Consider the following 12,326-nt stretch of genomic DNA (forward strand, 5'->3'; position numbering starts at 1 on the left):
CACGCTGTATACAGGGTGTTACAAAAAGGTACGGCCAAACTTTCAGGAAACATTCCTCACACACAAAGAAAGAAAATACGTTATGTGGACATGTGTCCGGAAACGCTTACTTTCCATGTTAGAGCTCATTTTATTAATTCTCTTCAAATCACATTAATCACGGAATGGAAACACACAGCAACAGAACGTACGAGCGTGACTTCAAACACTTTGTTACAGGAAATGTTCAAAATGTCCTGCGTTAGCGAGGATACATGCATCCACCCTCCGTCGCATGGAATCCCCGATGCGCTGATGCAGCCCTGGAGAATGGCGTATTGTATCACAGCCGTCCACAATACGAGCACGAAGAGTCTCTACATTTGGTACCGGGGTTGCGTAGACAAGAGCTTTCAAATGTCCCCATAAATGGAAGTCAAGAGGGTTGAGGTCAGGAGAGCGTGGAGGCCATGGAATTGGTCCGCCTCTACCAATCCATCGGTCACCGAATCTGTTGTTGAGAAGCATACGAACACTTCGACTGAAATGTGCAGGAGCTCCATCGTGCACGAACCACATGTTTTGTCGTACTTGTAAAGGCACACGTTCTAGCAGCACAGGTAGAGTATCCCGTATGAAATCATGATAACGTGCTCCATTGAGCGTAGGTGGAAGAACATGGGGCCCAATCAAGAAATCACGAACAATGCCTGCCCAAACGTTCACAGAAAATCTGTGTTAATGACATGATTCCACAATTGTGTGCGGGTTCTCGTCAGGCCACACATGTTGGTTGTGAAATTTACAATTTGATCACGTTGGAATGAAGCCTCATCCGAAAGAGAACATTTGCACTGAAATGAGGATTGACACATTGTTGGATGAACCATTCGCAGAAGTGTACCCGTGGATGCCAATCAGCTGCTGATAGTGCATGCACACGCTGTACACGGTACAGAAACAACTGGTTCTCCCGTAGCACTCTCCATACAGTGACGTGGTCAACGTTACCTTGTACAGCAGCAACTTCTCTGACGCTGACATTAGGGTTATCGTCAACTGCACGAAGAATTGCCTCGTCCATTACTGGTGTCCTCGTCGTTCTAGGTCTTCCCCAGTCGCGAGTCATAGGCTGGAATATTCCGTGCTCTCTAAGACGCCGATCAATTGCTTCGAACGCCTTCCTGTCGGGACACCTTCGTTCTGGAAATCTGTCTAGATACAAACGTACCGCGCCACGGCTATTGCCCCGTGCTAATCCATACATCAGACGGGCATCTGCCAGCTCCGCACTGACTGCAAAACCACGTTCGTGATGAACACTAACCTGTTGATGCTACGCACTGATGTGCTTGATGCTAGTACTGTAGAGCAATGAGTCGCATGTCAAGACAAGCACCGAAGTCAACATTACCTTCCTTCAATTTGGCCAACTGGCGGTGAATCGAGGAAGTACAGTACATACTGACGAAACTAAAATGAGCTCTAACAAGGAAATTAAGCGTTTCCGGACACATGTCCACGTAACATCTTTTCTTTATTTGTGTGTGAGGAATGTTTCCTGAAAGTTTGGCCGTACCTTTTTGTAACACCCTGTGTAACCTTGGCCTCGTAGCGACTCAGGTATTACTTGAACGTGAGAGGGGCGGGGCTGACCTGCGGAGACGGGCGACAGCAGCAGCAGGTGCGCCGAGGCGCCGCCCGCGCTCTGCCCGCTGACGGTGAGCGCCCGCGGGTCGCCGCCGAAGGCCGGCGCGTGGCGGCGCAGCCAGCGCAGCGCCAGCAGCTGGTCCTTGAGCGCGTAGTTGCCCGGCGCCGCGGCGTCGCCCGTGCTCAGGAAGCCTGCGGGCAGAGAACACTGCTGCACTGCCCGGTTCACACGGGAGAGAACACGAGTGGAGAACTCGTGCGAATAGTGGAAAGTAGGAGAGGAGTACTGGAGGAAGCAGTGCTGTTTAGAGATGGGGGATCCGCTCCTGAACTGATTCATAGAGTTGAATCTTTCAAAGGAGTGAACAATCAGTGATTCAGAAAAAATGAACGGTAGCTCCAAACGTTTCCCACAGCAGAGAGAGAGAGAGAGAGAGAGAGAGAGAGAGAGAGAGAGATTCGGAACAGATCAGTGAGGCCTCTGCTGGTCAGAGCACACTGCACTAGAGATGGGGGATCCGCTCTTGAACTAATTAATAGAGTTCAATCTTTCAAAGGAGTGAACAATCAGTGATTCAGAAAAAAAGAACGGTAGCTCCAAACGTTTCCCACGGCAGAGAGAGAGAGAGAGAGAGAGAGAGAGATAGAGAGAGAGAGAGAGAGAGCATATCAGCAGCGCCTCTGCTGGTCACAGCACAGTGCACGCCACACAACACAGCCAGCGCCGGCCTCTGCCCTGCTTCTACCTTGGCTGCCTGCATTGTGCAGTGCCCCATTGGATTTTGTGTTTCACATATGCCGTGGCGTCGTCTGTCGCGCAGTGTCTGGCGCAGCGTAACTTCGCATCGCACTCTGTCGGCGATCGTTTCAGTCGCACGTCCTGCCCTCTGGGCAGTTGATGCGAGCAACAGGACAGAGAGCCACCTAGCGGATAACATAGGAACTACTTGCAAAAACCCGCTCGCAAGGGAACGAACTATTTGTCTCGGAGCGGGTGAGTTCACCACTACCCCCTCCCTCGGAACTCGCCCGCTCAACGCTCGCCCCACCGTCTCGACTCTAGCCAGAGCGTCGAGCAAAGCGACTCAGGTGTCACTGTGGTCTCTGCGGTCTCAGCTCACGCAGTAATACAGCTCGCGGCTCGACCTGCTCGACTCAGCGCCTCTGCATCGGAGTTCGTCCCCACTGGATATTGTTCTTCGTAGTAATGCCGCTATGTATATTACATTATTATGTTATGTATACATCAATTGTTTTTATTTTATTTTTATTTGTTTAAACTGATTAGATTAGGTTCCTGATGACTCCTCTTACTATAGGATTTTTATTATAGACACTCGAATTTACGCTTTAATTACGAGCGAACCGATAAACGTATCGCAAAATGTGATACACCAATATTTTCCTTGTTTTATTCTGCGTAAGGCTATATGCAGCACTTTCGTTTTACAGTCAAATTTATATTTTTTTTTCTTATTCTGGTACGGATTTTGCGATTTTAGGCGTCTTCGAAAGGAAACGTTCACTTTAAAAATATATGGCTTGCGATGTATTTGTATGAGGTTAATGAAATTTTAATACGTTATAGCCAAATATATTGTTAATGTAAATCTCAAGTTACAACATTTTCCGATCACCCAAAAAACCACAATAGTGCAAAATAAATCAATAATCAAAAACTTTGTCATATCATGGAAATTTCAATAAACAATACAAAATTCTTACTCATTATCTGTGTTACTTCAAAATAGGATCAAATAAGATCAAAATACAGGTATAGTACTGGAATAAACGAAGTTTAAAGGGCAATGTGCCTTCCATTTATTTTATATTGTAAATGAGTGGTGAGTCATGAAAAAGAGCTAATTCATTTCAGGGAGTGAACAGTTCTGATCCAATCTCTGAAAAGAACAGTTTTGCCCATCTCTACACTGCACGCCACACAACACAGCCAGCGCCGGCCTCTGCCCTGCTTCTGCCTTGGCTGCCTGCATTGTGCAGTGCCCCATTGGATTTTGTGTTTCACATATGCCGTGCTGTCTCTGTGCTTCCTCTGCCGCGTGCAGTGTCTGGCGCACCTTAACTTAGCATCGCACTCTGTCGGCGATCGTTTCAGTCGCATGTCCTGCCCTCTGGGCAGTTGATGCGAGCAACAGGACAGAGAGCCTCCTAGCGGAGAACATAAGAACTACTTGCAACAACCTGCTCGCAAGAGAGCGGACGAGGACGATTTGTCTCTGAGCGGGTGACTGGTGGCCGTTCACCACTCCCCCCACCCTCGGAACTCGCCTGCTCAACGCTCACCCTACCGTTCTCGACTCTAGCCAGAGCGTTGAGCAAAGCAACTCAGGTGTCACTCTGGTCTCTGCGGTCTTAGCTCACGCAGTAATACAGCTCGCGGCTCGACCTGCTTGACTCAGCGCCTCTGCATCGGAGTTCGCCTCTACTGGATATCGTTCTTCGTAGTAATACCGGTATGTATATTACATAATTATGTTATGTATACATCATTTGTTTTTATTTTATTTTTATTTGTTTAAACTGATCATATTAGGTTCCTGACGACTCCTCTTACTATAGGATTTTTTATTATGGACACTCGAATTTACGCTTTAATTACGAGCAAACCGATAAACGTATTGCAAAATGTGATACACCAATAGTTTCCTTGTTTTATTCTGCGTCAGGCTATATGCAGCACTTTGGTCTTACAATCAAATTTATATATTTTTTTCTTATTGTAGCACGGATTTTGCGATTTTAGGCGTCTTCGGAAGGAAACGTTCACTTTAAAAATATATGGCTTGCAATGTATTTGTACGAGGTTAATGAAATTTTAATACATTATAACCAAATATATTGTTAATGTAAATCTCAAGTTACAACATTTTCCGATTACCCAAAAAACCACGATAGTGCAAAATAAATCAATAATCAAAAACTTCGTCATATCGTGGAAATTTCAGTAAACAATACAAAATTCATACTCATTATCTGTGTTACTTCAAAATAGGATCAAATAAGATCAAAATACAGGTATAGCACTGGAATAAACCAAGTTTAAAGGGCAATGTGCCTTCCATTTATTTTCTATTGTGAATGAGTGGTGATTCATGAAAAAGAGCTAGTTCATTTCAGGGAGTGAACAATTCTGATTCAATCTCTGAAAAGAACAGTTTTTCCCATCTCTAGTGCTGTTAGGGAGGATCGGGAGTGGTGCTAGTAGAGTTCTGACGGTAGAGTTCTGGTCTGCGAAAAGCAGGGGTCCAGGTTCGAGTCCCTATCTGCCACTCAGTTTTAATCTGCCAGGAAGTTGCACGAATGAACGACAATTCTTTCTGTGTATACGGTAGGCCAGCACGAGTGAAGACAATTACGTCGTGTTCCACTATTTGTCGGTCTTTATACGCGAAACATTACAGTAAGTTTACTTTTTGTCTGATTTGGTAGTGGTAGCACAGTGAGCATTTGTCTACTGTTTTTTCCGGCCGGGGTGGCCGAGCGGTTCTAGGCGCTACAGTCTGGAACCGCGCGACCGCTACGATCGCAGGTTCGAATCCTGCCTCGGGCATGGATGTGTGTGAGATGTTCTTAGGTTACTTAGGTTCAAGTAGTTCTAAGTTCTAGGGGACCGATGACCTCAGAAGTTAAGTCCCATAGTGCTCAGAGCCATTTGAACCATCTTTTCTACTCTTTTGCTAGGGATCTTTTCTGGTTGATACGAGTGTGTCAGCGATGGAGCGGTCTGAACAGAACGTAATATCTCTGATACCTGAATGTGTCATAGGTGCTTGTAAGATCGAAGAGATCCACATAACAGAAAGAAATATGAATGACAGAACATTAATGAAGCACTCAAAGGTCGACCTGTGGGCTTGAGAAAGACGATAAATACATGAGATGCTTGCATCATGTGGGAACAGAGTGACTAAGAACAGACATTGTGCTCCTTTTAATTAAAAAGGATAAAGAAAAGCACTCCGTCTTCAGGCCACGAGTAGCCTACCGGGACCATCCGACCGCCGTGTCATCCTCAGCGGTGGATGCGGATAGGAGGGGCGTGGAGTCAGCACACAGCTCTCCCCGTCGTTATGATGGTATTCTTTACCGAAGCCGCTACTAATCCGTCGAGTAGCTCCTCAATTGGCGTCACGAGGCTGAGTGCACCCCCAAAAATGGCAACAGCGTATGGCGGCCTGGATGGTCACCAATCCAAGCGCCGACCACGCCCGACAGCGCTTAACTTCGGTGATTCCACGGAAACCGGTGTATCCACTGCGGCAAGGCCGTTGCCCAATTAAAAAGGATAAGCACAGTAAATTTCCTTGAAAGTAAACATGTACAAATTTGTATTTGTTACGCTGATTACAATGAACAATGTGCGATATATTTGATCAGTTTCGTTCCTTATGTTCGAGGTAGCTGTAATTACATTGCTGACGTATCATTCTTACATTACGGACTTCCGGTAGCGAAAAAAATGATTTCGTCATGATCATACTATCTGCCCTCTAAGAAACTATGTAACGGATTTTATGAAGTTGACATTATATTTCTCATACATCCATACATATTATAAAAGTGGATTTATGTATGTTCCACATCTCCTGCTAAACCACTGGATCGGTTTCAACCGGCCTCGCTACACAAGTGACTTACTGTCTGGGGAGAGCCACTGTTGGGGTAAGAACCACTTACCTGCCAGGGGGGCAGGGGGGGGGGGGGAAGCTAGCTCACGTCACGACGCGCAAATAAACAGCCACAAAATGTTCGTCCAGTATTTCAAAACAAGAGTACTTAGCGACTTGCAACGAACTTTTCCCATCACGAGCTTCCAACTGAAATCCATAGAAGAATGAAAGCTGTGTACAGTGGTGACAGTATCGACACAGCAGAGTGCTACACTGGGTTGTTCGTGCTTGTAATGAATGAAACGGTGGTGCTAATCTCAGCGACTGTGTGGCAGTTCGGAGTGAATCACTGAAGCCAAAAATGTTCGAGGCCATGCCATCAGCAGGCACAGTCATGCTTACAGCTCACAGTGTTCTGGGATGTTCAAGGTGCAGTGCATTTCAAATTCGTGCCTAAAGGTACCGCGAGACTCTCAGAAAACCGAAAGCACAAATTCGAAGATTTTTTTCCTCTCATGGAGCACCCTCTCCTTGAGCATGACAATGCCTGACAACACACGAGAGCCGCGACATCCGCAACAATTCGATGCCTCGGGTTCAGGGTCATCGATCATCCTCCATACAGTCCCGACTTCGCCGCACCCGATTTTAATCTATTTCCAAAACTTAAAGAACACCACAAGCTGCACATTGCCGCGAACAAAACAGTGACCCCTATATATAATAAATTTCCTTTAATTTACGTCTATGGTCACAAACTTTTTGTTCACAGATTACCGGTTTCGGTCTGTAATGACCTTCTTCAGATCTGCAGCAAAAATATGGGGACAACATAAATACACTCGCAGATTGTCTACAGATCACTTATGTCATTACCTAGAATATTGGCACTTGAGCATATGTCAATTACTGTCTCGTAACTCTTCCTCTTTTTAACAATCTGACCTTTGTCGTGTTCTATTTCATTACTTTTTATTACTGTAATGCCTTTTATACCTTATAAGCACATTACCGACTCCAACGATTGTCCCCCCTTTATTTTACGCTGTTCAGTTAATCACTGAAAACTAGTGTATGCCTACAGTAGCGACATCTGGTGAACTTGCAACACAAACATCTTGCGGCTACTATAGGGCAGCTTGTTTTGTTTTGAACAGTAGTGCTACTGACAACATGACTCGTGGATATGCTGTTATTTATATATATTTGACAATTCTGGTGCTAATTTTGCATTTAACATTTGACTATGCCACTATAACTGCAGTATATTAGGACACTGTTTTTATAAAATACAGGTATGCTTCTTCATACCTAAAGCGCACAAATACATATATATGTCACTAGTACTTTTCATTATGATCTATTTATTGTTTTTAAGCTGTAGACAATCTGCGAGTATATTTATGTTGTTCTCATATTTTTGCAGCAGATCTGAAGATGGCCATTATAGGCAGAAACCGGTAATCTGCGAACAAAAAGGTTATGACCATAGACGTAAACTAAAGGAAATTTATTAAATTACACCTTCAAGATCTTCGCGTTGATAGTGATAACGTTGTGTAAATAGAGGTGAGGTTGTGGCTCCGTCTACAATATCGAACATTCTACAGTGATGTTTGGTTTGTGGGGCGCTCAACTGTGCCGTCATCAGCGCCCAGACAAAGTCACAATTTTTACACAGTCCAATTTCTTTCATAGTCCAATCTAGCCACTGTCACAAATGATGAGCCGGCCGCGGTGGCCGTGCGGTTCTGGCGCTGCAGTCCGGAACCGCGGGACTGCTACGGTCGCGGGTTCGAATCCTGCCTCGGGCATGGGTGTGTGTGATGTCCTTAGGTTAGTTAGGTTTAAGTAGTTCTAAGTTCTAGGGGACTTATGACCTAAGATGTTGAGTCCCATAGTGCTCAGAGCCATTTGAACAAATGATGATGATGATGATGAAATCATGGAGACAACACAAACACCCAGCCTCCATGCAGAGAAAATCCCGAACCCGGCCAGGAATCGAAGCCGGGACCCTGTGATCCAGAGGCAGCAACGCTAGCCACTGGACCACGAGCTTCGGACACATACTACTGTGACGGTATCAACAAACTCGTCTCTAGTTTGGAGAAATGTCTGCGTCGCCAGGATGACTACGTTGAGAATTAAATGTGTAGACGCGAAGAACAATGATGTAGAACGTTTATAAAATTTGTTTCATTTAAAAAGTTTTAAGAGTTTTGACTCCGAAATTAGGAGTCACTACTTTTCAGGACGCTCTCGTATATCCAGAACGAACAAATGTGTCGATATGTTTAAAAATTCGTGGTGAATCCTTCAGCTGTTCACCTTGAATATCCCAAAACACTGTGAGCATGACTGTGCCTGCTAATGCACGTTCTTGAACATTTTTGGCGTCGGCGATCCATTCCGAGCTGTCACACACACCCTGAGATTAGCACCACCGCTTCCTTCGTTACAAGCACGAACAACCCAGTGTCGTACTCGGCTGTGTCGATACTGTCACCATTGCACACAGCTCTCATCCTTCTACGGATTTGAACTGGAAGCACGTGACGTGTCCACCACGATTTTTAAAAACTATTTGAAGGCTGAATATCCCCACCTGCAAACATACATAAATATCGATATCTGGCTTACACTAACCGAGAAACGTCCAATGCAGTAGCAGCTCTTTTGTAACCGCGGTGGTCTGAGCTTTCGTTAAGATATCCTTTATCCCGGTTCCTGACAGCCCGAAATTCACTGTTCTGGCCTTATCTAGTGTAAGACACTTTGAAATAACTTCAATTTTGGAACAATATTAAAGGAAATTAAGCGAATGAACATTTACAAACTACGTCAACTTCTTGAATATTGCCCTCTCTTTGTACAATATCTTTGCGCTCGTTTTAAATAAAGACTCGTTCCTTCCACATCATTACGGGTCGTTGTACAAGTGATCCGCGGAACAAGAAACTAACAAACTAACTAGAAGACATGATCTGCGCTACCATATTCCGTCGGTGACTGTAAAGTCCACAAGAGCAATCTGATTCATTCGTAGCTGACAAAGTATTTGGTTTCGAAATAGACGTCTCACAGACACACACACATACACGGGGCAGCGACCCTGAAAATAGCAGTAAAAAACGAAATATAAATAAATAAAATTAAAACATTACAGTTGTGGAACGTCTATTTCCAAAACAAAGAAATGACGGGTATGCTATACAAACTAGTCCGACCTTTGATTGGAGTTGACATATCTTTGGACAAAGCATTCCAGACTAAACAAGGAAATTAGTCACTCATCTCGCGCTGTGAGAAGACAGGGCTCGAATATCAAGCATACTGTATAAAATTATTTCAGCATCGACACGTCTGCAGGAGCAGATGGAGGCGTGTAGCAGAGCTGCCACCGGTTATCTTACACTGCACTGGACTCGCTCAAATTCTACATCTACATCTACATTTATACTCCGCAAGCCACCCAACGGTGTGTGGCGGAGGGCACTTTACATGCCACTGTCATTACCTCCCTTTCCTGTTCCAGTCGCTTATGGTTCGCGGTAAGAAAGGCTACCGGAAAGCATCCGTGCGCGCTCGAATCTCTCTAATTTTACATTCGTAATCTCCTCGGGAGTTATATGTAGGGCGAAGCAATGTATTCGATACCTCATCCAGAAACGCACCCTCTCGAAACCTGGACAGCAAGCTACACCGCGATGCAGAGCGCCTCTCTTGCAGAGTCTGCCACTTGAGTTTGATAAACATCTCCGTAACGCTATCACTCTTACCAAATAACCCTGCGACGAAACGCGCCGCTCTTCTTTGGATCTTCTCCATCTCCTCCGTCAGCCCGACCTGGTCGGATCCCACACTGATGAGCAATACTCAAGTATAGATCGAACGAGTGTTTTGCAAGCCACCTCCTTTGTTGATGGACTACATTTTCTAAGGACTCTCCCAATGAATCTTAACCTGGCACCCGCCTTACCAACAATTAAATTTATATGAATATCCCATTTCAAATCGTTCCGTACGCATACTCCCAGATATTTTACAGAAGTAACTGCTACTAGTGTTTGTTCCTCTATCATATAATCATACAATAAAGGATCCTTCTTTCTATGTATTCGCAATACATTACATTTGTCTATTTTAAGGGTCAGTTGCCACTCCCTGCACCAAGTGCCTATCCGCTGCAGATCTTCCTGCATTTCGCTACAATTTTCTAATGCTCCAACTTCTCTGTATACTACAGCATCATCCGCGAAAAGCCGCATGGAACTTCCGACACTATCTACTAGGTCATTTATATATATTGTGAAAAGCAATAGTCCCATAACACTCCCCTGTGGCACGCCAGAGGTTACTTTAACGTCTGTAGACGTCTCTCCATTGATAACAACATGCTGTGTTCTGTTTGCTAAAAACTCTTCAATCCAGCCACACAGCTGGTGTGATATTCCGTAGACTCTTACTTTGTTTATCAGGTGACAGTGCGGAACTGTATCGAACGCCTTCCGGAAGTCAAGGAAAATGGCATCTACCTGGGAACCTATATCTAATATTTTCTGGGTCTCATGAAGAAATAAAGCGAGTTGGGTCTCACACGATCGCTGTTTCCGGAATCCATGTTGATTCCTACAGAGTAGATTCTGAGTTTCCAGAAATGACATGATACGCGAGCAAAATACATGCTCTAAAATTCTACAACAGATCGATGTCAGAGATATGGGCCTATAGTTTTGCACATCTCCTCGACGACCCTTCTTGAAAACTGGAACTACCTGTGCTCTTTTCCAATCATTTGAAACCTTCCGTTCCCCTAGAGACTTACGGTACACGACTGTTAGAAGGGGGGCAAGTTCTTTCGCGTACTCTCTGTAGAATCGAATTGGTACCCCGTCAGGTCCAGTGGACTTCCTCTGTTGAGTGATTTCAGTTGTTTTTCTATTCCTTGGCTAGGACACTTATTTCGATGTCAGCCATTTTTCCGTTCGTGCGAGGATTTAGAGAAGGAACTGCAGTGCGATGTTCCTCTATGAAACAGCTTTGGAAAAAGGTGTTTAGTATTTCAGCTTTACGCGTGTCATCCTCTGTTTCAATGCCATTATCATCTCAGAGCGTCTGGATATGCTATTTTGATCCACTTACTGATTTAACGTAAGACCAGAACTTCCTAGGATTTTCTGTCAAGTCGGTACATAGAATTTTACTTTCGAATTCACTGAACGCTTCATGCATAGCTCTCCTTACGTTAACTTTGAAATCGTTTAGCTTCTGTTTGCCTTAGAGGTTTTGGCTGCGTTTAAATTTGCAGTGAAGCTCTCTTTGCTTTCGCAGTAGTTTCCTAACTTTGTTGTTGAACCGCGGTGGGTTTTTCCCGTCCCTCACAGTTTTACTCGGCACGTATCTGTCTAAAACGCATTTTACGATTGCCTTGAACAATTTCCATAAACACTCAACATTTGCAGTGTCGGAACAGAAATTTTCGTTTTGATCTGTTAGGTAGTATGAAATCTGCCTCCTATTACTCTTGCTAAACAGATAAACCTTCCTCCCTTTTTTTATATTCCTATTTACTTCCATATTCAGGGATGCTGCAACGGCCTTATGATCACTGATTCCCTGTTCTACGCTTACAGAGTCGAAAAGTTCGGGTCTGTTTGTTATCAGTAGGTCCAAGATGTTATCTCCGCGAGTCGGTTCTCTGTTTAATTGCTCGAGGTAATTTTCGGATAATGCACTCAGTATAATGTCACTCGATGCTCTGTCCCTACCACCCGTCCTAAACATCTGAGTGTCCCAGTCTATATCTGGTGAGTTGAAATCTCCACCTAAGACTATAACATGCTGAGGAAATGGATGTGAAATGTATTCCAGATTTTCTCTCAGTTGTTCTGCCACTAATGCTGCTGAGTCGGGAGGTCGGTAAAATGAGCCAACTGTTCGACATGGGTTCTATTTCTGATATTAAAGTATGTGCTTCTAGACCATTTTACCGTGGGAAATTCAAATATGTAAACAAAATATCGTTGTCAGGGATACTTTTTATGTAATATGTATATATATGTA

General features: G+C 44.4%; 1 protein-coding gene across 3 annotated transcripts in view; it reads right to left on the reverse strand.

The window, feature by feature from the left end:
• Positions 1–12,326, reverse strand: part of LOC126188292 (juvenile hormone esterase-like) — a 546,097-nt gene that overhangs the window by 277,543 nt on the left and 256,228 nt on the right. For all 3 annotated transcript variants that reach the window (XM_049929880.1, XM_049929879.1, XM_049929878.1), the window contains exon 5: positions 1,636–1,821. In XM_049929880.1, coding sequence (XP_049785837.1) covers positions 1,636–1,821 — 186 coding nt within the window. The remainder of the gene's footprint in view (positions 1–1,635; positions 1,822–12,326) is intronic.

The sequence above is a fragment of the Schistocerca cancellata genome, chromosome 5, assembly GCF_023864275.1.
Source record: "Schistocerca cancellata isolate TAMUIC-IGC-003103 chromosome 5, iqSchCanc2.1, whole genome shotgun sequence".
Taxonomy (NCBI): domain Eukaryota; kingdom Metazoa; phylum Arthropoda; class Insecta; order Orthoptera; family Acrididae; genus Schistocerca; species Schistocerca cancellata.